The sequence below is a fragment of the Lagenorhynchus albirostris genome, chromosome 2 (assembly GCF_949774975.1).
Source record: "Lagenorhynchus albirostris chromosome 2, mLagAlb1.1, whole genome shotgun sequence".
NCBI classification, from domain to species: Eukaryota; Metazoa; Chordata; class Mammalia; order Artiodactyla; family Delphinidae; genus Lagenorhynchus; species Lagenorhynchus albirostris.
The window spans coordinates 90680411-90707967 of NC_083096.1; the positions used below are offsets into that span (position 1 = coordinate 90680411).

Consider the following 27557-nt stretch of genomic DNA (forward strand, 5'->3'; position numbering starts at 1 on the left):
ATTTTTATTGGAGTACAGTTGATTTACAATGTTGTGTTAGTTCCTGCTGTACAGCAAAGTGAATCAGTTTTTTATATATATATATATATATATATATATATATATATATATCCACTCTTTTTAAGGTTCATTTCCCATATAGGTCATTGCAGAGTATTGAGCAGAGTTCCCTGTGCTATACAGTAGGTTCTTATTCGTTATCTATTTTTTATGTATAGCAGTATGTATATGTCAATCCCAATCTCCCTATTTATCCCTCTCCACCTTTCCTCCTTGGTAACCATAAGTTTGTTTTCTACATCTGTGACTCTATTTCTGTTTTGTAAATAAGTTCACCTGTACCTTTTTTTTAGATTCCACATATAAGCGATATCATATGATATTTGTCCCTCTCTGTCTGACTTACTTCACTCAGTATGACAATCTCTAGGTCCATCCTTGTCACTGCAAATGGCATTATTTCATTCTTTTTTTATGGCTGAGTAATATTCCATTGTATATATGTGCCACATCTTCTTTATCCATTCATCTGTCGATGGACACTTAGGTTGCTTCCATGTCCTGGCTATTGTAAATAGCGCTGCAATGAACATTTTGGTACATGACTCTTTTTGAATTATGGTTTTCTCAGGGTATATGCCCAGTAGTGGGATTGCTGGGTCGTATGGTAGTTCTATTTTTAGTTTTTTAAGGAACCTCCATACTGTTCTCCATAGTGGCTGTATCAATTTACATTCCCACCAACAGTGCAAGAGGGTTCCCTTTTCTCCACACCCTCTTCAGCACCTATTGCTTGTAGATTTTTTGATGATGGACGTTCTGACCAGTGTGAGGTGATATCTCATTGTAGTTTTGACACTGCTACATTTAGCACCTCTTCAAGCCAGGAACCATGTCTTTGACACCTTTCTCTCTTAGGCCCTGTGTATAATCACTGAGACCCTATCTATTTTCTGCCTCCAAAATATCTCTTGCATCAGTCTCCCACACGCACTGCTACTAATGAAGACAAAACAGTGACTTCTTGCCTAGAGGAGCCTTCTCATTGTTCTCCTGGGCTTTGCTCCCTCCTCTCCTCCAAGACACTCTACAGGCTACAGCCAGAGTGACCCATCTGAAATGCAAATCAGATTGAATCACTGCCCCACTGTTGCCCTCAGGGTTGGCACCAGACTCCTCGCAAGGTCTACAAGTGCCTTCAGGCACTTCTCTGGCAGTCCAGTGTTTAAGACTCTGTGCTTCCAATGCAAGGGGTGTGGGTTCGATCCCTGGTCGAGGAACTAAGATCTCACATGCCATGCGGTGCGGCCCAAAATATATAAATAAATAAATACAAGTGCCTTTACTCCCTGGCCCCTGCTTACTTCTCCAGCCATCTGTCGGTTTATTCCTGCTCTATGCCCAAGGCCATAACACTTTGAGATGGTGCCTTTTTACCTCAAAGTAATTCAACTAAAAATATGCACTAAGAATATGGTGAGGGGATACAGATATGATCAAGGCAGTCCTGGCATTTATAGGGACCACTGTGTACAGCTGAATAGGTTGTACACTGCACAATCCCAGAGAGTGCTATTCACATAATAGTCTACTAAGGTACTAGTGTATAAAACACATACAACAAAGTAAGAATATTCTAAATATATACAGAAGCATAATATCAGGGAGAAAGTGACAGTTGAGAAATAACATGCTTTAAGAGTCTAAAAAGGAAGTGATTTCTTTAATGCTTCCTAGCTATCTTTTTACCTCCAATCCATGTCTATAATCCCCTGGTTTATAATATCTGGCATTCGGTCCCATTCTGAATAATTAAAATTAATTTAAAGGAACCCTGCATGATACCTTGCTTTTGTGACCAGCACGTTGCTCCATGAGCATTCTCGTGCCCCTGATTTTATTCTCCTAGAGGGAGAAGCCTATGGTCAGTGCTGCCATCATGTCTTCTGTGTGCCACCAGGGCTACAGGCTGCCCCAGGAGTGCAGACTAACTTCAGGAGTAAGTCTGAAGGCAGCAGGGATCACTTCCTGGCAGGAGAACTAGGTGGTGGGGGACAAGGGTGGGAGGGACATTTACTTTTGATTCTGTACCCCTTTAAACTTTTTGAATTGATTACCATGTGGGTGAATTACCTGCTAAAAAAAATTCAATCAAGTTTGCTTTTTCTTAAGCAATGCCTCCCTTAGAGGGAAGTGGTTTTGTTTTGTTTTGTTTCGTCAGTATTCTTAGAGCTGGCAGTGGAGGCTGAAGCCATATTTTACCACCTGGGCTAGAGCTGACATTGTCATTGTGTTTCTCTTACCCATGGGAATACGTTCTTTAGAGGAAAAATTAGGAAATCAGGAAGTCTCAGCCTGCTGGTGGAGGGAGGGTGACAGGAACAGTTTCTTTTATTATGTTTGACGTCTTATCTGTGTCTCACCCAGGGATCTTATCAGCTATGGGCACTGATGAGTGTGATGTGTGGATGCAAGAACCAGAGAGGCTGAGTAGACACCTGGGCAGGTGCCTCTTGTCCTGTAAAATGAAAACTGTGCTGGTGACTGGTGTAGCTGTGGATGTATTGTTTGCAAAAGTTGTGAATAAAAATCCCAGGCTCTTCTCTGAGACAGTCTCACCCTAGGTCATTGCCACGTGTCACCAACAGAGATTCTGACCCAGCCTCCTGCCATCACTGGGGAAACTGGAGATGGGTGAGCAGAGAATCAGCTCTAGAACGCCTGGCCTCCTCTGTTCAACCTGATCCTAAAAGCAAACAAAATGTTGGCTCTTGCTTAAGCAGACTTGGCTGCAGCCCGGGGTCCAGATCTGGGGGCAGGAGTAGCTGAAATTGCGCTGGGGCAGGTGGTTTTAGAAATGACTCCCAGCAGCTGACCAAGTTTCTGCACCAGCAGACTCCAGTCCATGTCCCATAAAGTGGCAATCTAGTCATCCTGGGCCTCAGTTAACTTAATTTTCATTCTAGAAATAGCTAAGAAATCAGACAAGTCTGTACACATGTGAAGGAGAGAACGCAGATCTTTCTCGTGTGCCCTTTATACAATTTGAATTGCTTACCATGTGGCTGTATTACCTGTTCAAAAAAATAAATTTAAAAATAAAATACGTTTTAGGGCTTCCCTGGTGGCACAGTGGTTGAGTCTGTCCGCCTGCCGATGCAGGGGACACGGGTTCGTGCCCCAGTCTGGGAAGATCCCACATGCCGCGGAGCAGCTGGGCCCGTGAGCCATGGCCGCTGAGCCTGCACGTCCGGAGCCTGTGCTCCGCAAAGGGAGACGTCACAACAGTGAGAGGCCCACGTATCGCAAAAAAAAAAAAAAAAAAAATATATATATATATATATATATATATATTTAATGTATCACCCTGCCTTTGTCACTTATTTCTTCAGAGTGGCCTGGGTTTACAACTGATCTCCAAAATAAAAGAGTCAGAAGTGAGCATTGCACTGTCTCTTCCGACCCCATAGAATGCCCTGCCTAACCCTCTTCACCCCTCCAGTCCCACATGAAGCACCCTTTCCTAGGCCTTCAAGAAACAGTCTCAATCCTTCTAGAAGGTGAGACCTCCATCCTTCACACCACTCATGGCGTGATGATCATCAACTGCCTTGCTCTGTTGTTACTTCTCAGTTCACCTGGTCCCAATTAGATGGTAAATTCTCTGACTCATATTTCTGTGTCACAACCCCTAAATGAATAACTGTGCTTTGCCTGCAACAGACACTCCCCAGGCATTTTAGAAAATGTCATATTATTGTAGATTGAAGTGAGGTCTACTAATCTAAACTCCAACCTGGTGCAGACATCCCTGAGTGACCTGATGGATGGTAGAGAGGTTGGACAACTGAGAGATTCAAAAGATCTAGAGGCAGAGGAGTGTACTCTTCAGATTATTTAGCAGTAATTATACCTACACTAAAATATTTTTTTATTTTTTAAATTTAATTTAAAATCTTTTAATTATCAGCATGTTTATATAAAAATTCAAATAACAGAGAGATGTATGGATAAAAAGTAAATGTCCTCCTTCACCTCTCCTCACTGCATCCATGAATGATGCCATATTAACCATCACAGGACCTGCATCAATCTGCTAGGGCTACTGTAACAAGGTACCACAAACCAGGTGGCTGAAACAACAGAAATCCACTCTTTCACAGTTCTGGAGGCTAGAACTCTGAAATCAAGGTGTCAGCAGGGTTGATCCCTTCCAAAGCTGTGAGGGAGAATCTGTTCCACACCTCTCCAGCTAGCAATCCTTGGCGTTCCTAGGTTTGTAGCAGCATAACTCCAGTCTTCACATGGCATTTTCCCTGTGTATGTCTGAGTCCAAAATTCTCCTTTTTATAAGGACACCAGTCATATTGGATTGGGGCCCACCCTAATGACCTCATCTGAACTTGACTACATCTGCAAAGACCCTATTTCCAAATAAGTCACATTCTGCTCTAAGGTACACATGAATTTTTGGAGGGCACAATTCAACCCATAACAGTGCCCATACCTCAGATTTTCCATCTAGACAAGGAAAGACTCATAGCTCTAAGTTCCATGCTGTGAAATTTGAGAAATTTCCCTTTTTGGACAAAAAAAAAAAAAAAAGTAAAAGCAGAATTATGTTGCCTCCTTCGAGAGAAATAAAATTAATCCTTATTATGCATCTTTCATGGTCCTCAAACTTTGCAAATTTCATCTCTTTAGTCTTCACAACCACCCAAAATTCCTTGACATCAAAGACTGTCCCATCCATTGTCATATCCCCACTGTGTAGCTTAGAACTTGGTGCTGCAACAGTTATAAAACAAATATTTTTTGAGTCAATGAACTCTGTGGGGTAGATGTTATTTCCTCCATTTTAAGGATGAAGAACTCAGTGCAGAGATGCTCAGACACATGTCCCAAAGTCACACAGCTGGTAAGGAAGCTGCAGGTTTGGGACTCAAGCCCAAGCCTGCCTTTCTTCAAAGTTCATGTCATTTCCATTATACTTAAGCCAATGGTTCTCGAAGTATGTTCGCAGGACCAGCAGCCCCAGCAGTGCCTGGGAACTTGTTAGAAATGCAAAGGGATTCCCCTGGTGGTGCAGTGGTTAAGAATCCGTCTGCCAGTGCAGGGGACACGGGTTCGAGCCCTGGTCCGGGAAGATCCCACGTGCCACAGAGCAACTAAGCCCGTGTGCCACAACTACTGAGCCCACGTGCCACAACTACTGAAGCCTGCGCGCCTAGAGCCTGTGCTCCGCAACAAGAGAAGCCACTGCAATGAGAAGCCCGCGCACTGCAGAGTAGTCCCCGCTCGCTGCAACTAGAGAAAGCCCGTGTGCAGCAACGAAGACCCAACACAGCCAAAAATTTTTTTTTAAATTAAATAAAAAGTTGCAAGTTACCCATGCTGTATGAAAAAAAAATTAAAAAAAATACAAATTCTTAGGCCTCTTCACCGATCCACTGAATCAGAACCTCTTGGATGGGGCCAGCATTCTGGGTTTTAGCAAGCCCTCCAGGTGACCCCAGCAGTTTGGCAGCCCCTGTGCTAAACCGGGAAGCAACTGGGAGAAGTTGAGAGTGGGTGTGACCTTAGAGACTGGCTTGGTCTTTTTTTTTTTTTTTTTTTTTTGAGTTGCCTATGCAGTTCCAGGATTTCCAGAAACCTTACCTTCTATTCCAACCATTGTTATTTTTTGATGCTGAAAAATTACATTACCCCACTATTTTCAGAAAGGAGGGAGGAAAGAGAGATAAGAGTGCCCAGAGGTAAGTATTCAAATCTGAACTCTTTCTTCCAGTTTCTTTCCTCTGCTGCAAATAATGAGACACCCTGGGAGAAGCTCAGATGAAAACACCATGAGAACTCTCAAGTTCAGCTTCAGCTTCACCCAGAAAAGAACACTGACAGTCCTCTCGAGGATAAAGTTGGCAAGATGCTTTGAGAGCTGCCAAAGGGCTTCCAAGGTGAATGAAGTAATTGAAGGTGGAATGAACTCAGCTCTGCAGAATTTCATCCACACAATCATGAAAGAGGAGACCAGAGCAGCAGGTGCAGCAGCTGGCTGAGCAGATATCCATTTCTTATCTGTAAACCAACAGGGCACGGTCACAAATCTTAAGCCAGTTGTTCACTGGATGGAGGGTTGGGACTCAGGAACCGTTTGCAAGAATGACCTGTTTCTTAAAGAATGGCACTTTTCTTCCCGAGGATCTTGATGGCAGAAGAGGGTGGCAGCTAGATGGCAGATGGAGGAGAGACGCCTGGAGCCCTGTGAGGTGAAGGCTTGCGTAAGGCCCAAACCAGGGTTCTGCCACTGGGCTCAGCCTGGAGAAGATTAGGAGGCTTTGCAGCTAAAGCAAGAGGAGGGAACTGTGCCGCTGACTCACCAGCAATGTTCTCCTTTGGGAAACTGTAATATTGTCCATTGTCAAAAGGGGAGGTGGGGCTGGGGGAAGGGGAGCTGGAAGAAAGAACAGGATCTAAAGCAGAATGCTCAAGTTCAAGCCATTTGCCTATGTTCACTTTCTTGGGTGTTTTCTACAAGATATAAAAATGAAATGCTCCTTTACACGCTACCAAAATTGGTCTCAGCATTCCTCTTGCCCCTTCCACGTCCTCCACCCACAGCCAGGCACCTGACGGTGCCAGAGGCTCTGGCAACCACCATACACAGTCATTTCCAAAGGCTCCCCTGGGGCAGCCTGGGGCACCATCACTGGGAACAGAGTCCACATCACCACCTCTTGCTTTGCCAAAGCAGAAATGGCCTGAGTCCAAGAGTGAAATTTGGTGTTAGAAATTAAGGCAGGATGCCATTCTCTCTAATTTTCAGGAAGACCTCAGATGATGCTCCTGTTTTTTCAGCAGCCACAGGAGGAAATAGGACAAACCTTCCCACTTCTTAATTTTTATACCTACTGATAAACTGCCTCGTTTTTTTCTCCCACTCTGAGCTGTGCCAACTTCTATAATGGTTAATAGATGGTAATTAAACATCAAGTTCCCGGCTATTTCAATTTGAGACCAAAGGAAATTGGTTTTAAAACTAAGATTCTTGGGACTTCCCTGGTGGTGCAGTGGTTAAGAATCCACCTGCCAATGCAGGGGACAAGGGTTCAATCCCTGGTCCGGGAAGACCCCACATGCCACAGGGCCAGTAAGCCCGTGGGCCACGAAGCCCGTGCACTGCAACTACTGAGGCTGTGCACCACAACTACTGAGCCCACGAGCTGCTGCAACTGCTGCAACTGAAGCCCACGTGCAACTGAAGCCCACGTGCCTACAGCCACCGCAATGAGAAGCCCATGCACCTCAACGTTCGCCACTAGAGAAAGCCCGTGCACAGCAACGAAGACAAAATAATAAATAAATATTTTTTTAATTATTAAAAAAAGATAAATAAAAACTAACATCCTCATTCCCTCTCTCTCTCTCTCTCTCTCTCTATATATATATATATGATTTATATTTCAGATATAAATACAGCTCTCTCTATATATATATGTAACTATAAGTTCTCTATAAACAATGCCTGGCACATAGTAGGTCTGTGATAAAATTTGTTGAAAGACAATGAATTGAATGAATGAGTTCATACATACATACACATCGGCTTCTCTTGTTCAATTTATTTCAGTTTTCCAAATCATGTATCTAAGCATATAACCACGCTGCTCAGAAAACTTCTCCAGCGTGTTCAGAATCAAGTTCAATCTTTCTCCTTAACACAGTCTATTCTATAAGAGCCTCCAAGACTGGCCTCAATCCACCTTCCCATACCCTTTCCTCTCCCCTCCACTAAAGCCACCCTGGACAACCTGAAATTCCCCCATACAAGCCCTGCATATTCCCATCTCCTGGCCTCGAATGTCTTTCCCTGGTGACCTGCCCAAAATCTACTCTATACTGGGGTGAGGACTAAGTTTTGAGACAGGCTCTCAGATGCTACCAGTATACCCCCAAAGCCTTCTCTGATTTCTTCAATTTCCCTCTTATAGTGCAAACCCAAAGCCCTTTGTTTATATTCAGTTTTATCTCTTATATAAGTGCATTCTATTTATGGACATAATCCCTCTCCCCCACTAAACTGTAAACTCCTTGAGGGCAAGCATTGGGCCAATTCACTCCACATTTGCATCTGCAAGCACAGTGCCTGACACACTTGGAGTGCTCAAAATAATTACTGTATTAATAAGTAATAATAATAACATGGAGATTTAGGAACATCAAATTCAGGAAAACTAGTCCAACAGTTAATGGAATGGATGATTGCATGATACACTGTGATGTGGTGGTTTTAAAATATGTCCACATATTCTCTGATGTTTCTCCCTTCAAGAGGAAGATAGAGCTTAATTCTCCTCCCCCTGAGTGTAGGCTGGACTCAGTGACTTGCTTCTAATGAACAGAATATGGCAAAAGTGATGGTGTGTGACTTTTGATATTAAGTTATAAATGGTGTTGTGGCTTCTTCCTTGCTCTCTCTGATTCCCCGCTCTGGAGGAAGCTGGCTGCCTTGTCATAAGGACACTCAAGCAGCCCTCTGGAGGGACCCATATGCGAGGAACAGACTCCCGACAATAGCCACATGAGTGGCCCATCTTGGAAGCTGATCCTCAAGTTCTAAACAAGCTCTTGGGTGACTGCAACCCTGGCCAACATCCTTTTTCTTTCCTTTTTTAATTTTTGGCTGTGTTGGGTCTTTGTTGCTGCACAACGGCTTTCTCTAGTTGCAGCGAGCGGGGGCTACTCTTGGTTGTGGTGCGCGGGCTTCTCATTGCGGTGGTTTCTCTTGTTGCGGAGCACGGGCTCTAGGTGCGCGGGCTTCAGTAGTCGTGGTTCGCGGGCTCTAGAGGGCAGGCTCAGTAGTTGGGGCGCACAGGCTTAGTTGCTCCGTGGCATGTGAGATCTTCCCGGACCAGGGATCGAAACCGTGTCCCCTGTATTGGCAGGCGGATTCTTAACCACTGCGCCACCAGGGAAGTCCCCTGGCCGAAATCTTGCCAGTAACCTCATGAAAAACTCTGAGCCAGAATCACCCGGCTAAGCTCCTCCTAAATTCCTGACCCACAGAAACGGTGAGAAAAAATTTTTGTTATTTTAAATCACTAAATTTTAGGGTAATGTATTATAAGGCTATTGCCTAATAGATAATAGATAACAATCCATTCCCCCAAAAAAGGTACAGTTTTTCATTCTTGTTGGACCAAAGGAGATTCCTGATTTTACAAGGTTAATAACTCTATGTTAAAATACTGATATGCTCCTCTCTTCACCTGATACACCCTATTACATCTTCAGTTCTTACCTAATTTTACCACCTCTTTAAGGCCCTGCTTGACTCTCTCACTTCTTTCGCAAAGTTCTCTTTAACCACTCCAGCCCACACTGAAATAATTTTTCTGTTTATACTTTGGCACTTGATAACTATAATTGCTCCCACCTATGGAGTCCTTACTATGTGCCAATGTACCAGGCTGAAGAGTGTCCCTCCAAAATTTGTGTCTACCCGAAGCCACAGAATGTATAATCTTATTTGGAAATAGGGTCTTTGTAGATGTAATCAGCTAAGATGAGGTCGTCCTGGATTAGGGTGGGCCCTCAATTCAACGACTGGTGTCCTTATAAGGAAGCCATGTGAAGACACAGAGAGACACACAGGGAGAAAGCCGTGTGACAAGGCAGGCAGAGTTTGGAGAGATGCAGCTGCAAAGACAAGACACGCCAAGGATTGCTGGCAACCACCAGAAGCTGGAAAGGGGCAAGGCAAGATTCTCCCCTAGAGCTGTCAGAGACAGCATGGCACTGCCGACTTTCTGATTTCAGACTTCTAGCCTCCAGAACTGTGAGAGAATAAATTTCTGCCACTTTAAAACACCCAGCATGTGGTACTTTGTTACCGCAGCCCTAGCAAACTAACACAGCTAGTTAATGTTCCCATCTTCTTCCTCATTCCTCATTTTCACGACAATCCTTCAAATTAAATATGATAAGCTCATTTGGTAAATGAGTCCCACAGCCAGGAGCACTTCACCTGGGCTGTGAACATGTGCTCTGCCCACTGCCCCTTCCTATCTGGCCTCACTGCATCAGGCACTTGATCTCTATTTGTAACTGCTTGTCCTTTGAAAGGCTGTACGTGCATCAGTGTTAGTTTCTTGTATATAATTCTTCTGTGTCTCTTTCAGTCCATTATGTTCAATAAAACTCGATGAATGAATTATTTTAAATTTCAGTGGATTAAGAAAATTAAATAAAAGAGAAAAGAATAAGTATTTGGTGCAGAAAACATAACAGTAGCCCACAATCTAGAGGAAATCTGTCACTAATGTTTTCAGACTGTGAGTACTGTGATGATACCTGCTTTCTGGGACCAGGTATCAGTATGGACAGTATTGTGAATATTCCTAAGAGAGACAAAAAACAGAAAGGGCATAGGGTAGAGGAAGTAAATGTCAGAAATAATGACATTTATAATAGGTAACCAGTTATGCTGCTTAACAATTACAAATTTAAAAGAAGAATACTTTTTGCCACAATGATATGGCTTAACTCTAGAAATAGTGAGCTTCTCATTACCCAGGGTAAAAAGTTTTTGTTTTTGTTTTTGTTTTGGCCTCGCTGCGTGGCTTGCGGGATTTTAGTTCCCAGACCAGGGACTGAACCCCAGCCATAGCAGTGAAAGCGCTGAGTTCTAACCACTGGACGGCCAGGGAACTCCCAAAAGTATTCCTTTTTAAACATTTGTAATTGCTAGGCAACCTAACGCACCTGAGGATAGGCACCCGCTCCGCTATGTTAGGGAGCTGGTGAAGATGCCTTAGGTGTGAATGATCACTGAGACCCACCCTAACACCAGCACTTTACAAGGTCACAATTTTATATCTAAATGACCTAGATTGCACCAACCTGTTGATCTCCTTGCATCCTCTGAAGATCTCCTTGGTCCTCAGTTTCTGCAAGTATCAAATTAAGATTTATACCTGAAACTAGCACAATACTGTCAATCAACTATAATTCAATTTTAAAAAGAGTTTCATAAATTTGGGATGATAGCAATCTAAGGTTTTTAAAAACCTTAAATTTTCAGTTTTTGAAAATTAAAAGGATGTCTCCTCTTGCAGAGAAGCTCCTGAGAATCTATCTGCATCCTCCCAGTGGTATCACCTTTATCTGCTCATACTCATTCACGTCCCTGCCCTTCAGCTACTCATCATCTAACGTAAGAATGTATAAGCGATTCCTGCATCAAAGACAACCAAGTGCACTGGCCACTATCACACATTCCTCAGAAATCATACATGGTCTGTCGCTACATGGGAGAAATAAGCTGGTGAATACAAGAATCAGGCCTTTTAGACAGTTGAGGACTAAAAGTCTGTATGTTCTTTTTAAAATCTGACTTTCCCGCCCGCCCCACCATAGTTCTTTGTTTTCTTCTCATGTCCTGCTAACCTGTTATTTATTTTATATTTGGGCACAGCTCCTTCTTTTCTTTTACAGATGATTTACACAGCTGAATTAATATTTGTAAATGGAGGTTCTGGCCCTAATCTTTTAAAATTTCTTTACAAGGAAAATTAAGTTGATCCATTAACTCAAACTGTATGGAGCACCTAGTCTGTGTGTAGCACAGTGCTTGACATGCTGACTTTTCTCAAGTGCTATCCTGAGTCAGAACCATCCTTAAAATTCTTGTAAGCATGGTTCTCCTAAGGAAAAGTCAGATGAACAGATATAACTGATGCTCCCTTTATCTTTTCTCTTAGTGGCTTCCTAGCCACCCTTTTATTGTCATATGTTTCCAGTTGGAGACTGAAGTCATCAATTTCAAGCAGAAAGCTAGCCAATTTCAGTTTCCTTTCTAGTTCAGAAACAGCTTTATTGTTCGGCATGGGGTGAGAAGGATGCTCCAATTAGCATGCAGGCTTATTAAAGTCCATATATTTTTTTGCCTTTTATTTTGTATCATCAGTAAAAATCAGACCTGGACAATCACATTCTGGGCCTATGAAACTCAATTTATTTATTTTGTCACTCAGCATAGTTCTCTGGGTCTTTTTTTTACATGCCTTTCATGGTACATGACAAATCAAAGAAGAAAAATAGGTGATAACCTCATACTAGGCTTCTCAGACTTCAAGGAATTTGAAAAGTGGAGAGCCTAGGAAGTACGATAAATATATTTTCTTTCAGCAGCTGTCAAGCGCTAACTATAATTATCTGTTCTGTGCTTTATCTGCTATGACATAGAAGGAAAGCTTAAGAAGAAGTGTGACAAATGGCCCAATTTTTATCACTTACCAGAGGGACAGTACAGACTGAGGAAAAGCTACGAGTTTGCCCAACTTCTTTTCAGAAAATTTGGCAGAATTAACATCAGGCCCGGCTGCCCTGCCTGGGACAAGCTGGCAGCTTGGTAAGGCTGACAGGCTCTCCGGAAGGGCCCTCCAGGTCTCTATGATTCCCGGGTGAGAGTAAACTCTGACTGCCACCCTCACAGCCAAAGCCTCCCTCCTCCTCCATTGACTGCAGTTGGAGAAAACTAATGCTCTTTGAAAATCCATGCTGCTTGGGACGTCCCTGGGGGTCCAGTGGTTAAGACTCTGCCCTCCCAATACAGGGGACCCGGGTTCAATCCCTGGTCAGGGAACTAGATCCCTCACGCCACAACTAAAAGATCCCGCGTGCGGCAACTAAAGATCCCATGTGCCGCAACGAAGATCTCACTTGCCATAACTAAGGCCCAGCACAGCCAAATAAATAAATAAATATTAAAAAAGAAAAGAGGGCTTCCCTGGTGGCGCAGTGGTTGAGAGTCCGCCTGGCGATGCAGAGAACATGGGTTCGTGCCCCGGTCCGGGAAGATCCCACATGCTGCAGAGCGGCTGGGCCCGTGAGCCATGGCCGCTGAGCCTGCGCGTCCAGAGCCTGTGCTCCACAACAGGAGAGGCCACAACAGTGAGAGGCCCACGTACCACAAAAAAAAAAAAAAAGAAAGAAAAGAAAAGAAAAGAAAAGAAAATCCATGCTACCAACTTGACACACATCAATCAAAATGTTAAACACTTAGACTCTTTGACCCACTATATCTATTTTTAAAAATTTGTCTGCAGATAGACTCAAACAAGTATGCATCAGTATGTACTCCTGTAGGAGGATATTCACTGCAGCAATGTTACCATATAAGCGGCTGGAATCAACCTATTCATCAAGTTTCTGTTTCAATAAATCACAGTACACACATATAATGAATCGCAGTGGAGCTATAGTGATGAAAACAATAAAATACAGAATAGGACAAATATTTTGATCTGATTTGTACAGGAAGGGCAAAAGAATACACGGATGTGCTTGTATAGGCAAAAAACATTTCAAGAAGAATATATTTAAGCAAGTGTTGACAGAGGTTAGCCTTTGGGGATTTGCAGGTGGTAGGGAAAATTTGTACTTTTCAGCTTATACCCTCTGCCTAGTTTGGATTGTTAACATGGACAGGCAGGAAATACGGTAGTTAAGAGCTCAGCTGCCTGAGTTCCTGCTCCTTTACCAGCCAAGTAACCCTGGGCAGGCTAATCTCTCTTTGCCTTAGTTTCATCATCTATAAAATGGGGATTCATTCAGGGCAATTTTTGAGTATCTACTATATCTACCATATGGCAGGCAATGGAAATATAGAAATGAATAAAACATACAAGAATACCTGCCCTCCGCAGTGGTTAAGAATCCGTCTGCCAATGCAGGGGACAAGGGTTCGATCCCTGGTCCGGGAAGATCCCTGGTCTGGGAAGATCCCACATGTCGCGGAGTAACTAAGCCCATGCGCCACAACTACTGAAGCCCATGCACCTAGAGCCCGTGCTCCGTAACAAAGAGAAGCCACAGCAATGAGAAGCCCGAGCACCGCAATGAAGAGTAGGCCCCACTCGCCACAACTAAAGCAGCAACAAAGACCCAACACAGCCAAACATAAATAAATAAATAAATAAATGTATAAAAAAGAAAAAAAGAACAGTACCAAAAAAAAGAATACCTGCCCTCGTAGACTTCACAATCTTGTCAAAAGAGATAGACAATTAAAATATACATATATATGTATGTATATGCACACATATGTACATATGTAAAATATATGTCAGATAGTAAAGAGTGCTATGGAGAAAAATAAAACAGGAAAGAGGAGAGGTAATGGTGTGGGGTGGGATATTAATAGGACCTACCTCATAGAGTAACTGTGGGAACTGAGTTAATGCATGTTGGTCACGTAGAACACTCAATAAATATGAATTATTATTATTGCTATGAGCATATATTACTTTAGCATGTAAAAGTAAATGATAATTTTGTTTTGTTTTGTTTTGTTTGCGGTACGCGGGCCTCTCACCGTTGTGACCTCTTCCGTTGCGGAGCACAGGCTCCGGACGCGCAGGCCCAGCCGCCATGGCTCACGGGCCCAGCCGCTTCGCGGCCTGTGGGATCTTCCCGGACCGGGGCACGAACCCGCGTCCCCTGCATCGGCAGGCGGACTCTCAACCACTGCGCCACCAGGGAAGCCCCTAAATGATAATTTTTAAACAAACCCATGCCCCCAGGAACCTTTGACTAAAATCTCACCTCTTTCTTTAGTAGTTTCTGAAACTTCAAAATGGGGATATACTTTTTCATTTATGAGTATAAAATCATGTGGTCCAGCCACACTGGCCTTCTCCCCATCCCCTAAAGCACCAGACTCTTTGTTGTCTGCAAGCTCGTCTGCACATTTTCACCCACCAAACTCCTCCACATCCTCAGCTCGCCGCTTAAACTCACTCCTCAGAGAGTCCTGCTCCAACCTCCCTGATCTAAGTCAGATCTCCTCTCATAATCTCTCAGCCTATCTTTCCCTTTTCTCTCATAGCACTTAACCAAATGCATAGGTCAGCTGGGGTGGTTATTTATGAATATCTACTTTGCTTTTCAAGCCAAAAGAACTCCTTCCCAGTGACCACCTAGGTGGGGAAATGTGAAAGAGAGGAGAGGGGAAGCCAGGCATAGCATGGGTGGGCAGAGTTCTCACTCCAGTTTAGGTGGAGGGGGAAGCAGCTGAGAAGGGATTCAGAATAAGAATGATCTGTAGGGATTTTTATATTGTTTGCTATAGAATGAGCAAGCATTTTACTTCTCAGTCACAGTAAGAGCATCCCAAAACACTCTGAGGTCACTTAGGAGCCATAGATGGGATCCTCCTTGAAACACACAGGGTCCCTCCACTATGAGCCAAGCAAGAATGAAGGGGTGTGTGTGTGTGTGTGTGTGTGTGTGTGTGTGTGTGTGTGTGTGTGTGTTGTCTAGTGATTTATCAAAATTTGAAAGGATTGATGGTTGGTTTGTTTTAATTTATTTTTGGCTGTGTTGGGTTTTTGTTGCAGTGCACGGGCTTCTCATTGTGGTGGCTCTTCTTGCTGCGGAGCATGGGCTCTAGGCGTGCGAGCTTCAGTAGTTGTGGCACGTGGGCTCAGTAGCTGTGGCTTGTGGGCTCTAGAGCACAGGCTCAGTAGTTGTGGCGCACAGGCTTAGTTGCTCCGTGGCATGTGGGATCTTCCTGGACCAGGGCTCGAACCTGTGTCCCCTGCATTGGCAGGTGGATTCTTAACCACTGCACCACCAGGGAAGCCCAGGATTGATAGTTTTGCCAAGGATGTGAGGAAATGTGCAAAGCTGATGGGAAGCAAAATTGATGCAATTTCTCCAAAAGAGGATCTCATAATATGGAACAATATAAAATATATGTGACTTTTGATCAAGGAATCCCCATTTCTAGAAATATAACTTAAGGAGTTAACTGAATGATCTTACTCTCTCATCCAACAATTCTATTTCTAGGAATTTATTCCAAGGAAGTAATGACAGATGTGTTGGAAAGAATACGCAAAAAGAGGCTCATCTTAGCATTGTTTATAATAGTCAAAAATTAGAAACATATGTTAACATATGTTTCTAACATATATGTTCAATGATGGGGGATTGGTTAAATAAATTGCATCAGTGGAATATTATTAATCTATTACATTAATTTATTAAGGGCCCACAATGTGCCAGATATTATTTTGGGTGTTGGAGACACAGCATTAAATGAAACACAAAAAGCCCTGCCTTCGTGAAGCTTATGTGTTAGTGGGAAAAGACAGAAATAAGTAAAATAAATAAAATATAGAGCACGTTAGAAAGTGGTAGGTTCTCTGGAGAAAATAAAACAGAAAATGGGATAGGAAGTGGGAAGACATTTCAACAAAAACTTGAAGGGAATTAAGAAATAAGCTGCACATCCTGGGAGAGAGCCTTCCAAGCAGAGAAGATAGCAATTGCCAAGACCCTGAGGGGGCAGGTTACCCCACAGTTCTGAGAAAGAGTGAGGAGGCTGGTGTGACTGCAGAGGAGGAGGTGAGGATTGTACATACAGCCTTGTAGGCCCGTGCAAGGAGCTGGTTTCTACTTTGAGACAGGAAGCCTTTGGAAGGTTTTGAGCAGAGGAGGGGCAATATCTGTCTTATTTTCAGTAGGTTTACTCTGGCTGAGCACTAGACAATATGTGGGCAAGGTGGAAGCAACAACTAGGATCCAGTGCAGCCAAATAAATAAATATTAAAAAAAAAAAAAGAAGAAGAAGGTGAGAAGGGGTGGGTCTAGTGTGGATGGTCAAAGCGAAAGGGTTGACATTAGGGATTAGTCAGGATAGGTAGTTCATTCCGTTCCTCATTAAAATGGTGTTATGCAAGGCCATCTAATGACTTAGAATGATGTTCTATTACGTTTTCTAAAAGCATATTTACTGAGCACTTACTCTATGCGCTGCATTTTGCAAAACACTTTAAGCATTATCTTGCCTAATTCTCCCAGTGATCCACCTGACTCCTTCAATCAGTAGCCAAATCCTCTAACTTCTACCTTCGGCATGTTTTTCTCATATCCAAGCCTTTCTATTTATCCCACTGCCACCATCCCAGTGCAGTCCCTTTGTTAACCTCCTCCTTGACCTCTGTAAGATCTTTTGAACTGGTCTTCTCGCCCCCATCTCTCTGCTCTCACCTTTTGGCCTATCTCAACTTAGTTACTTTATATTCATGCTAATCCACTACCTCTGCTAAGAATCCTTCAGAGATTCTCCACTTAGTTTCCCACTTTCCAATCTTGATTTCTATGGTACCCCACACCTACTCCACATTTCAGCCACGTGGTCTACTTGCAATTGTCAGGATCTTTTCCTTGGTCTCCTTTCTCTATCTAGAAATCATGCTCCCCCCATCTCTGCCTGTTGAAACTCTGCTGATTATTCCAGAAGCAGGTCAAGTGTCAACTGTTCAAATATGTTTTCTTCTTTTCCTATCAACTCTATAGTGCCATTCCCGCATTGCTTACCACATGTTAACATTATGTCATCATTTGTACGTCATTATTTGTGGACTTATCTTTTCTGCCTACCAATATTTCTGAAGCCCCTATGACATGTCAAGGATATATACTAGGCATTTTACATGTGTTATCCAATTTAATTGAACCCTCACAATAGCCTTGTGAGATAGGTGTTACCATCCCCATTTTACAGATCAGGAATCTGAAGCTGTCAGAAGTTAATTAACTTGCTCAAAGTAGCATCCTTACTAAGTGGCAGAGTCATCATTCCTTCACCAAATTTTATTCTAATGCATGTCTGCCAGATTCCTAAGCCCTCTGGGCTTTTCAACACAGATTGGGATGTCCCTTTGGGGGCTATTAGCACTGAAGCCTCAGGGCAATACCTATCTGGGAAAGGCAGTTTTCTCTTCCTCTCTCATTTGATTTAGATTCGTTGTGCTATAGAAAATGCTCCTTTGGCTCTCAGTCAGCACTTAGCCTGGGCTAGCACAGGACTAAAGAAATGATTCATGAAGACAAACGCCACACAGGATGTTTAGTTCCACCGGTGACCCTGATTATTGTAAAACTGTGAAAGGAACGCCAAGCCCCAGCACACGTTTAGCAATCTAGAACTCCCAGCTCTCTGCCTCCTCAGTTTAGGCTTTACCCTAAACCTCTTTGTTCCCTGATTAGATCCAGACGGATGCCTCAGATTTCAGAAACAAGGCAGGAACAGCATTGTTGTCATGAGGGTCAGCCTTGGCCGATAAGACTCCCTGCCATTAATACCCAGCAAAGACGCACAAGAAATTCACATGAAGAGTAAGAACAGGGAAGGGTTAGTCTACCCTGAATTGTTTTTTTTCACCATTTAGGATTGGAAGCCCCTAAAACTTATTGGGTCAATTCATACTGCCAAACAAAGAATATTATAATAATGGGTTTATTCTCTTCCTTATTGTTTTGGAGTCGAGGGTGTTCAGCAGCCACTGTTTGCTCAAGAAGAGTGTAAACAGGACTTGCTGACGCCCGTGGCCAACATAGATGACTCTTAAGCCACTTTCACTCCGGCATGGGGTGTGGATCTAATGGTAAAGAAGCTGAATGGGAAAGAGAGTTAGATAACTCTAATTTGTGTTTTATTTGTATTTTCTCTTTCAGTCCTCAAAGCAATCTTTTTTGAGGTAGGTGTTATTGAAATACCAATTCTACAGATCCAAAACCTGGGTGGTAAGTAACAGGCAGGGACTGGAACCCTGGTATGTTGAGTTCCACAGCTTTCCACTGCCCTCAGCTTATGCTCTGTGGCAAGGCCTTTTGCTTAGGCAAATGCCAATCATTTAAAAAGGACTAAAGGCAAAATTTCTACACAAGTTAGAGCTCTCAAGTATCAATATTCTTCCCTCCCTCCCAAGCAAGATGATACAAAGTGTTTAATTTCTTAACCGGCTCGGCTCGTATTTTCCATAGTGGACAAACATATCAACAAGAAGTGGTAGTTGAACTGTAAGATTGTTACCTTCCGCACAGGGGAAGTCCTATGTTGGATTCTTAGGCAAGTGAGTTTGCTTGATGGAACTCACTTGGTTGGTTAGACCACAGGCCACCAAGGCCAGTAAGCAACACTTACTGACAAAATCATCCTGTTCCCAGCCATCTTTAAAACAGGTCATACAGTGACTGGGTGAAAATGTGGATGGCCCAGGGCAGGACACTGCTGGTACTGATACAAGTTACAAAAATTTCCACTGACTGGGGTCACTTGTTCATATTCATGAATGAAGTGAAGTATCTTTATTCACACAAAAATTCTCTTCTCTCTTCCCACCCCCCTCACTTCTTCATGATCTGTTTTGTCATAGATGGTCTAATGGTTAGAATACCGTCATAATAATACATTTCCATATGGGACGGGGTTATGGTTGCTAATCACTAGTTAACCATGACAATTTATAAATAATATTTCAACCTCTCAAAACCTTAGCCAAGTATGACATTTCAGATTAATTGTACAGGGCTAGACTCAACGTATTACAAAGTCTTTCATATTTCACGTAGATAACAACTTTATTTGCCTTCTGCCATGAAGTTCTTGTAAATATGTTGTTGCTGCGTCTGCCATATGGTTTTTAAAAAGTTACTCAGAACACAACCAATTATTGTTATTTCAATACCATAGAAACTACTGAGTTTTGTTACTCCTTTTTTGTATCCCTCCAAAAGAATGTTCAAAGGCATTTTTGGTTGGAAGACATTCACTACTTATTCTCTGAATTATGTAGGCAACATTTTAGAAACACCTTGAAAAAGACTTACGACATATGTCAGCAAAAGTCCAGAGAAGGAAAGTAGAGATTGGCTGAAAGTGAGATACTACAGAACTCAAAGTCTGGCCAAAGGTGGGTCATGCACTGTCAGGTACACTAAAGAAAGCACACCGGCGGAGGCAAACTATAAACAGGATCCACATTTAGCAGCCCACAAGGAAACTGGATGTTTAATACCAAGGGAAGAGAGGTGATGGGATCCTTCAGTCCCCCTTGCAGACCTCCCATTTTCATACTTTCTTGAAGCCATGATAAAATCACAAGGATTCCCACTTCGATCCATTATTTTCCGTTGGCCTTCCAAACTCCTTTCTTACCCCACTTCTCCCTTTTCCCACTTTCTATTTTGCCCCTCTGTACATAATCTTTTGTTTTCAACCACTTTTAAGGTAATTTCATCCCAGCTGGGAAACAACCCATGTCTTCTCCTTCCCTCATTCCCAAGTCCAGGCACTCAGGTCCCTCCTGAGGTCCTTGGAGCTGGGACCTTTCCCCTGAGCTCAGCAGCCCAAGCTGTGAGGCTGATCTGTTTCGTGAGTCCTCCAGTGGGCTGGCTTCTCCATGACGCCAGTCTACTCCTCTTCCTCCCCCACCCCCCATCCCCAAAGAAACCTAAACTCCGTGGCTTCTGAAACTGTCTTGCGTGGGTCCCAAGATCCCTGCCGAGATCCAAGATTTTCTGACCTAAGTGGGGTCGGGTCGGGAGGAGAGTACCTCTTTGCAGGCGTGAAGCTCCGGTCCCGCTCCCTGAGTCACCTGGAAGGTGGTCCCAACCCAGAGCAGCAGCCGCAGAAGCCGGAGTGTGCGCGGCTCGGTTCTTCCCCTGCCCCTGGCAGAGGGATGGAGGCTGTGCCCAGGCTCAGCCATAGTGTTGTTCTGAGCGAGCGGCAGCAGCGGTTCAGGTGCTGCGGCTGCAGCTACTGCTGGAAGAAGGCGGAAAAAAAGGGGAGGGAGGTTCTCAGGGGGGAGGATGCAAGGGGCTGGGCTCGCTTCAGTCACCTCCCTGCGGCTACGCCTAGGCAGCCCATCCTTCCTCCTCCCTCCTTCCTCTTCTCCTCCTCCTACCCACGTCGCCTTGGCAACCGCCTCCTCGTTCCCTCCGCGCGGGTGGGGCACCGGACCACTAGCTCCTCTGCAGCTCACCTGCCGGTCGCCATGGCAGCCGCCGCCACTGGCGCGCGCGGCGTGGGAATGCGAGTGCCCAGGGTCTGCAACCGTCCCAACAGGCGCTCACAGGGCTCGTGTAAGGAACGCGGTGGAAACAACCTCCAAGCCATCGCCACCAAATTCATTATTTCGTAGCCATTGGCTACTTATGAACACCTCTAATTTTGCAGACGTGGCGTTCTATGTATACTTATTAAGCACCTCCTATGTGTGAAGCGATAGTAAAATGATTGAGATGCCGTCTCTTCTCCAGAGCTTATAGCCTGGAAGAGTGGCCCCGGCACGTGTCACCTACTCTAACAGCCTCTTCTGGAGATCTTACTTCCACCCCGCCAAATCCATCTGTGCCTTTACAACCGGCGCTATGCTAAGCCCTGAGACTCCTTTAAGCAAGGAGAGTTTGCCTTAGCCGGCAATTTTCCAAGCACGACACCTGGACTCTTCCGTCTCTTGACATCCCCATTCTCTCATCGCTTTGAGAAATCCTTTGGTTAGATGCCAGGAGGAAGGACATTTCTGGGCCACCTTTTAGGAATACTTTCTTTAACTGAAGTCTTTTGCAGAAGACCTGTTCGGCGTTTTTCACCGAAGTCTCACGAGTGCCAATCCAGGGCTCCCCGGTACACTCAGCGGCGCTTTCCCTCTGCGTTCCCAGTAGTTTCTTCCCGAGGGGCCTCCCGCGTTGGACCGCCAGGTGGCGCCATTCTCGGAGGGAATTCGCCTCAGTCATAGACGGCGGGGTAGTTGCCTGGCAACTGAAATTGGGCGTGCCAAACAATTGGGACCCCGGCTCCTCCGCGTGCAAGATTGTGAGCGGCTGCGCGGGCCTCTCATCACTCTTAAGAGTGTCTCGCTCGGCATTTTACCATGCCTCTCACCCGAGACCCTTTCCAGCATCCTACGTTGGAAAACGATGATTCCTACTTGGGAAAACTGCGGGCTTCCAAGGTACTGAGGTTTCTTGCGCAGATTCCCAGTAGGGTCGACCGCACTCTTCTTTCTGTCGGCGCGACAGGAAGAGATGGTAACTTAAAGGACTATGGTGAGGACACTGAGTCAGGTACCGGAGAAGTCTGTTCTCTGCCTTCCTCCATGTCCCCATATTCAGGTCTGCCAACATTTCACAGGTGCTTTTGAGCAGAGGCAAGTGGAGTTCTAGTCCAGAGGAACAAGAGGCACTCACAGCCCTAAGCAATGATTGCCAAAATGGGGCTTACCCAGGCCCAGGTTCCACTTTTCTCGTAGAAGTATTTGAGATGTTTGAAGTGGTGAAAAATAAGGTGAACTAAATGGTAATTGTGGCTTAATAACAAAATCAAAGCACTCCCTTTTGTTTATTCAACATTTATTATTTACTGTATGCCGGGCACTCTGCTAAAAACTGAGGATGTATAGACACATTAGATTAGCTCCTGTTCTCAGGGAAATCTAGTATAAAAGCCAGACTGACAACAGCAACAGCAAAAGTGCTTGCACAGCAGCACATGTGTTGTGACAGTTATATGTGGTTTCTCATGGGAAACAGGAGCTTAAAGGAAAGCCTCCCAGAGCAGGTGAGTTTTGACATTCAAATATGAGTCAGCTGGACCAGGGGAGGGAGGAGGTGGAATGTAAGTTAGGAGGAAGGAAACAGGAACCAGACATTCAAGGCAAAGGGAGCAGCAGGTGCACATACATGGAGAGGAGGATGAGGGTGGCCTCTTTGGGACCAAAGAGTCCAAAGTGGCTGAAGCGTTGGTGTGAAATGGAGGAGTGGAGAGGGTGGAAGCTGGAGAGGTGACCCTCCTGGGGGTGGGTGTGCTGTGTACAGCATGCTAGTGAGCTAGGTTTTCATCCTGGGGGATCATCTCAGGACTGTAAGTACTGCAGTGGCATACTAGATGGGTGTTGTAGAAAGCACAAGTGGCAGTGGATTGGACAGGATGTTAGTGCGACAAGAGGGATCAGCTACGAGGCTGGTGCAGCGATCTCCAGGAGGAGTAACGGATGTACAGCAGTGATGCAGGGGATGGCGGTAAGATGCAAAGGGCAGGACTGATGGGACTTTGTGGCTGACTGGACATGGGTTCAAGAGAGTGGATGAGTCAGGGAGAGCTTTCTGAGGGCTTACCTGATACCATTTACTGAATGAGGCATCCAGGGAAAGCAAGTTTGGGGAGAAAGATGTTGAGATCAGTTATGTAGCTGTTGTTTTCGTGGTGCCTGTGGGACATTTCCATAGAGATGAAGAGTAGGCAACCTGGTTGAGAGCTGTGGGTTGAAAATGTCTGGAAGCCACAGTATTCATCTGGTGGTTGAAGGTATAGGAGAGAATGAACTCATCCAGTGAATGTGAGAGTCAGAAAGGCAGAGACAACCCCCCTGGAGAATACCACTAAGGGACAGAGGGAGAAAGCAGAGCTGAGAAGGAAGCTGAGAAGTAATAGCCAGAGGTAGGAGGAGAACCCGGAGGATCTGGACCCACATAGGATGGAGAGAACATTTCGTGGAATCAGAGTCGTGGTGCAGAAACCGCAGAGGTCAGAAGGTCAGGACTGGAAAGGATCCACCTGACCTAGCCACAAATGTCAGTGGTCACCAGCAAGAGTAGTTTCAGTGGGTGCTTGAGGCAGAGGCCAGACAGCAGTGGGCAGAAGAGGGAATGGGAACGGGGAGGAAGTGGAGGTGGCAAGTGTTGACTCTTTAAGAAGGCTGGCTCGGTAGGAAAGGTCATGGAGTGGGTAGCTAGACAGTGACGAAGGAATGAGGAGAAGCTGGGTACAGGGGCTGGCAGGATAGCACAGGGCCCTAAAGCACCAGGAAGGGCTGGGTTCAGGGAAGGGTGATGCTTGAATAAAAGGGACTTCCCTTTCTCTGAGATGGAAGGAAAATGGATGTGAAGATGGCACTCACGCTCGACAGGCTCGACTTTCTCAGTGAAAGACCGTCTCAGCCTTCTGCTTATAGAGGCTTATGCAGCCTTCGAGGAATGGGAAGAGAGCTGCCTGTGCTTGCATCATATGTATTTGTAGTTTTCCCATTTCCTTTTTCATCTTTCTTGGTGACAGTATACTGCCTGGTTCACACCACTCAATTAATGCCTAATTGAGCTGAGTCACACAGCACTGTGTTATATACAGGGGAGGAGGAGGGTTCCTACATCCAATAGGTTGAACGAGATTTCTACTAGGTTGTAGTTGTACCCACTGGAACTCAGTCATTGATTCAATCAATATTTCATTTTAGAACACCATATGTTAGGTCGCTGTGCTAGGCACTGGGGATACAGTGGTGAATAGTATGGCATTTTACATGTAATGAAGAAATCAGCTGTGTGCTTTTCATATTCGTACTTGTGGGGTTTTAATTAGAGGACTGAACATCCAATGAACTTTTTTTTTTTTCCAATGAACTTTTTGACATTCCTGCAGACACAATGACCCTTCCCTGCTTACTGAAATTTTCTCACCTGCCTAGACACGGCTCTCTCCTGATTCTCTTGTCTCTGACTGCTCCCACCACCACCCCCATTATAATACTGTGCAGTCCTCATGAACCGCCTCTTCCTTGTTGGTCAGACGCCTTTTTGCAGGCTTCAACCACCACTTCAGGGGGATGACCCCCAGATCTCTACTACTTGTTCTGAGCTCTCCTCCAACAACTGCACACCTCCAATTTCCTACCTGTTAATTGCATTAGGATATCTTCTCTCTTCTTCAAGCTCAGGACTTCTAAACCTGAGCTCATCTTGCCTCTCTGCTCCCCACCCTTCACCTCCTGTCCCACTTCACCCCTTTCCCTGTATTCCTGGCCCATTTCTGTCAGTTCTGAGATTGAAAACTTAGGAAGATCAGAAGCCTGGGAGTCTTGCCCCATTTCATTCTTCTCTTTTAGATGTTTGCGATTCAGTTAAAATGGGATGGGATAAGGGGATGGATGTCACTGACGCTATCACATCAGCAAGGCCTCTGGTAACCAGGGGTCGATGTGGTTTCTCTTTTGCAGAAACTGCCATATAAGAACCCAACTCACCTTGCTCAGCAACAGGAACCCTGGTGTCGACTCAGCTCAACTCCCACAATCACGTCCATGAGGCAGGCTGTTTATTTTTTTGATCCTGAGGTACCTAGCATTGAAATGCTATTTCTCCTTATATCCACTTAGGACTAATTAATATCCTTTTTGAAAGGTAGTCTGTCCCTGACTACCTTAGCATCTTTATCTTGTCCCCAATCCAAGATCCTACCAAATCTAAAACCAAATACCAACTTATCAACTTCCTCTGGGATGTCAGAAGGCTTGGGTTTTGCTGCAGTTGATTATCTGGAGCAAATCATTCTCTCACCAGACTTCTCATTATAACCATGAATGAGGTAAGGCCCGTTAAGCTCAAGTCCAGGACAATATAGTGGTTCTCATGTCTCCAGGAGAGCTCCCCACTCCTTAGACCTAACCATGAGACAATTCTTTATGGACAAGAGTTAAGAAGTCATCATGTATAGTAATTTGGTAAGTAGGGAGTTGGTGGATCTCAGGCCCAGAAAGGGTTCACTCTGCTTTGGGGCAAGAGTAGAGCCCAACAGAACCCGACTAGAGCAGGTGCAAATGTGGCAAGTTAATCCTGGGAGTGGCGGGGTTGGCTTCCTCCGTAGATACCGAAGGATGATCTGGATTTCCGATTAGCAGCCTTGTACAACCACCACACAGGGACGTTCAAGAGCAAAAGTGAGACACTGATACACCAGGAGACCATTCAGGATGCCCATGGGTAAGTGGTGGAGGCGGAGCCTCTCCCTAAGTACAATGCCAATCAAGTAAGGTAAAGTGTCATCTGGGAAATAACAATCAATAGGTTCTTGTTTCTATAGATTTCTGTTATTTTTTACTTCTGTAATACAAGTTCTGTTTTTTTATTTTCTAAGATGAACAGAGATCTTCCAGGATTGTGCTCATCTGTAGCACAAAATCTTTGGTTCATTCCAGAGGGTAAAAAGGGCCTTCAGCTGCTTTATTTTATTTTTATTTATTTTTTTTTTTGCGGTACACGGGCCTCTCACTGTTGTGGCCTCTCCCGTTGCGGAGCACAGGCTCCGGACACGCAGGCTCAGCAGCCATGGCTTACGAACCCAGCCGCTCCGCGGCATGTGGGATCTTCCCGGACCGGGGCACGAACCCGTGTCCCCTGCATCGGCAGGCAGACTGTCAACCACTGCGCCACCAGGGAAGCCTCAGCTGCTTTAAGGTTGCATGCAACTCTTTCCCTCCTTACCTTTCTTCTCCTGATTGATTTCACTCTCCCGTGTTCTTCCCCACACCATCTTCTAGAATCAAGATCCAATTCTCTGGAGAATCTTTATCCCCTCCCCAGCCACCCGCCATCACTTCCCAAGCTAACATCAGACACTGGATCAACCCTAAGAAGGAGTCTATTCACAGCATCCAGGGATCCATAGGTAAGGGTCAGAAGACTGAGGGGTGGGAGGCAGATGGATGGTGCAAGAGTTTTTCTAAATGGTCACAGGAATCAGGGAGTTGAGGTGATTGGCTATTAGGGAACATCAGGGATAACTGAGAGTCTGGCACATATCAGACTAAAACCAGGGGACATGCTGACTGTAGAGCTAGGAAATGAATTCAGTTTTTCAGAGCCACTACCTCAGCCTTAGGTCTAGCGGACAAAAATTTTCAGCAAAGGGCAGAAACCGGGGAGTGAAAGACCTATAGCTACCTCCCATTAGTCCTCTATATGCCAGTTTCCTCAGCTGTTAGAAACTTCTCCATTGTCCCCATAAATGTATGGGCGACAAGTTCCCAGAAAAGGCAAAGGATCTGAAATTCACAGCCCACTCCCTCTTCTCTTTCCTCCACAGTGTCCCCTCACACTGCAGCCAGCAATGGAGGATATTCCCGAAAGACTGATGGTGGCTTCTTCTCCACCTAAGTGTTGACGGGCCCCTGGACTAATTAATCATAGTGGAACATCCTGCCGCCCATCTCCATGAAATAGATTTGTGTAAGATGAAGCCTGGAGTATCTGTTACCCATGGACTACCAGTTGCCACATGACTACTCTTAAAATATGGAAGTTTCTCAACTTCTAGAAACTAATCCTGTTGGGCATATTTGCAACTCGGAAAGTCATCTTGCTGAAAAGATACAGATTTAGGACAGAACAGCACTGTTTTTGGCAGGAGACAGGTATTCACATTTTGTGAACTGGAGTCATTCGAACCATATCCATTCAACATTTCTTGCAAACTTTTTTTTTTTTTGTGGTATGTGGGCCTCTCACTGTTGTGGCCCCTCCCGTTGCAGAGCACAGGCTCCGGACGCACAGGCTCAGCGGCCATGGCTCACGGGGCCCAGCCGCTCCGCGGCACATTGGAGCCTCCCAGACCGGGGCACGAACCCGTGTCCCCTGCACTGGCAGGCGGACTCTCAACCACTGCGCCACCAGGGAAGACCCTCTTGCAAACTTTATGTGTCAGGTACTGAGCTAAGTGTTGGGAAAGCAAGAATGGACATAGTCCATTCTCTTGAGCTTACAAACACTAATTTTAGTAGCTCTTTGTGGCATTAACACTTATGCTGAGGTCACGCTTAACAGATTTCAGACCTTCTGGATTTAGTCATTTGCTGAGCTCTACTTTTCCATGAGGGCTCCATCTCCCTGGCTCCTTGCCATTGTTCATTCTCTTAACTCTGCTACTGTCTCCTTGC

General features: G+C 44.8%; 2 protein-coding genes across 5 annotated transcripts in view; one reads left to right on the top strand and one right to left on the bottom strand.

Moving 5' to 3' along the window:
- ELAPOR1 (endosome-lysosome associated apoptosis and autophagy regulator 1) overlaps positions 1 to 20558 on the bottom strand; it is a 67821-nt gene extending 47263 nt beyond the window's left edge. For all 3 annotated transcript variants that reach the window (XM_060142425.1, XM_060142427.1, XM_060142424.1), the window contains exon 1: positions 20406 to 20558. In XM_060142425.1, coding sequence (XP_059998408.1) covers positions 20406 to 20558 — 153 coding nt within the window. The remainder of the gene's footprint in view (positions 1 to 20405) is intronic.
- Positions 20559 to 21725: 1167 nt separating this feature from the next.
- On the top strand, positions 21726 to 26778 carry CFAP276 (cilia and flagella associated protein 276). 2 transcript variants are annotated; one of them, XM_060142428.1, is made up of 5 exons: positions 21726 to 21806; positions 24843 to 24959; positions 25490 to 25605; positions 26163 to 26290; positions 26708 to 26778. In XM_060142428.1, exons 1-5 carry the CDS (start codon positions 21726 to 21728, stop codon positions 26776 to 26778), a joined length of 513 nt encoding a protein of 170 aa, XP_059998411.1. The 2 variants fall into 2 exon arrangements, with proteins under 2 accessions (XP_059998411.1, XP_059998412.1); XM_060142429.1 differs by lacking the exon at positions 24843 to 24959.
- The last annotated feature ends 779 nt before the right edge of the window (positions 26779 to 27557 follow it).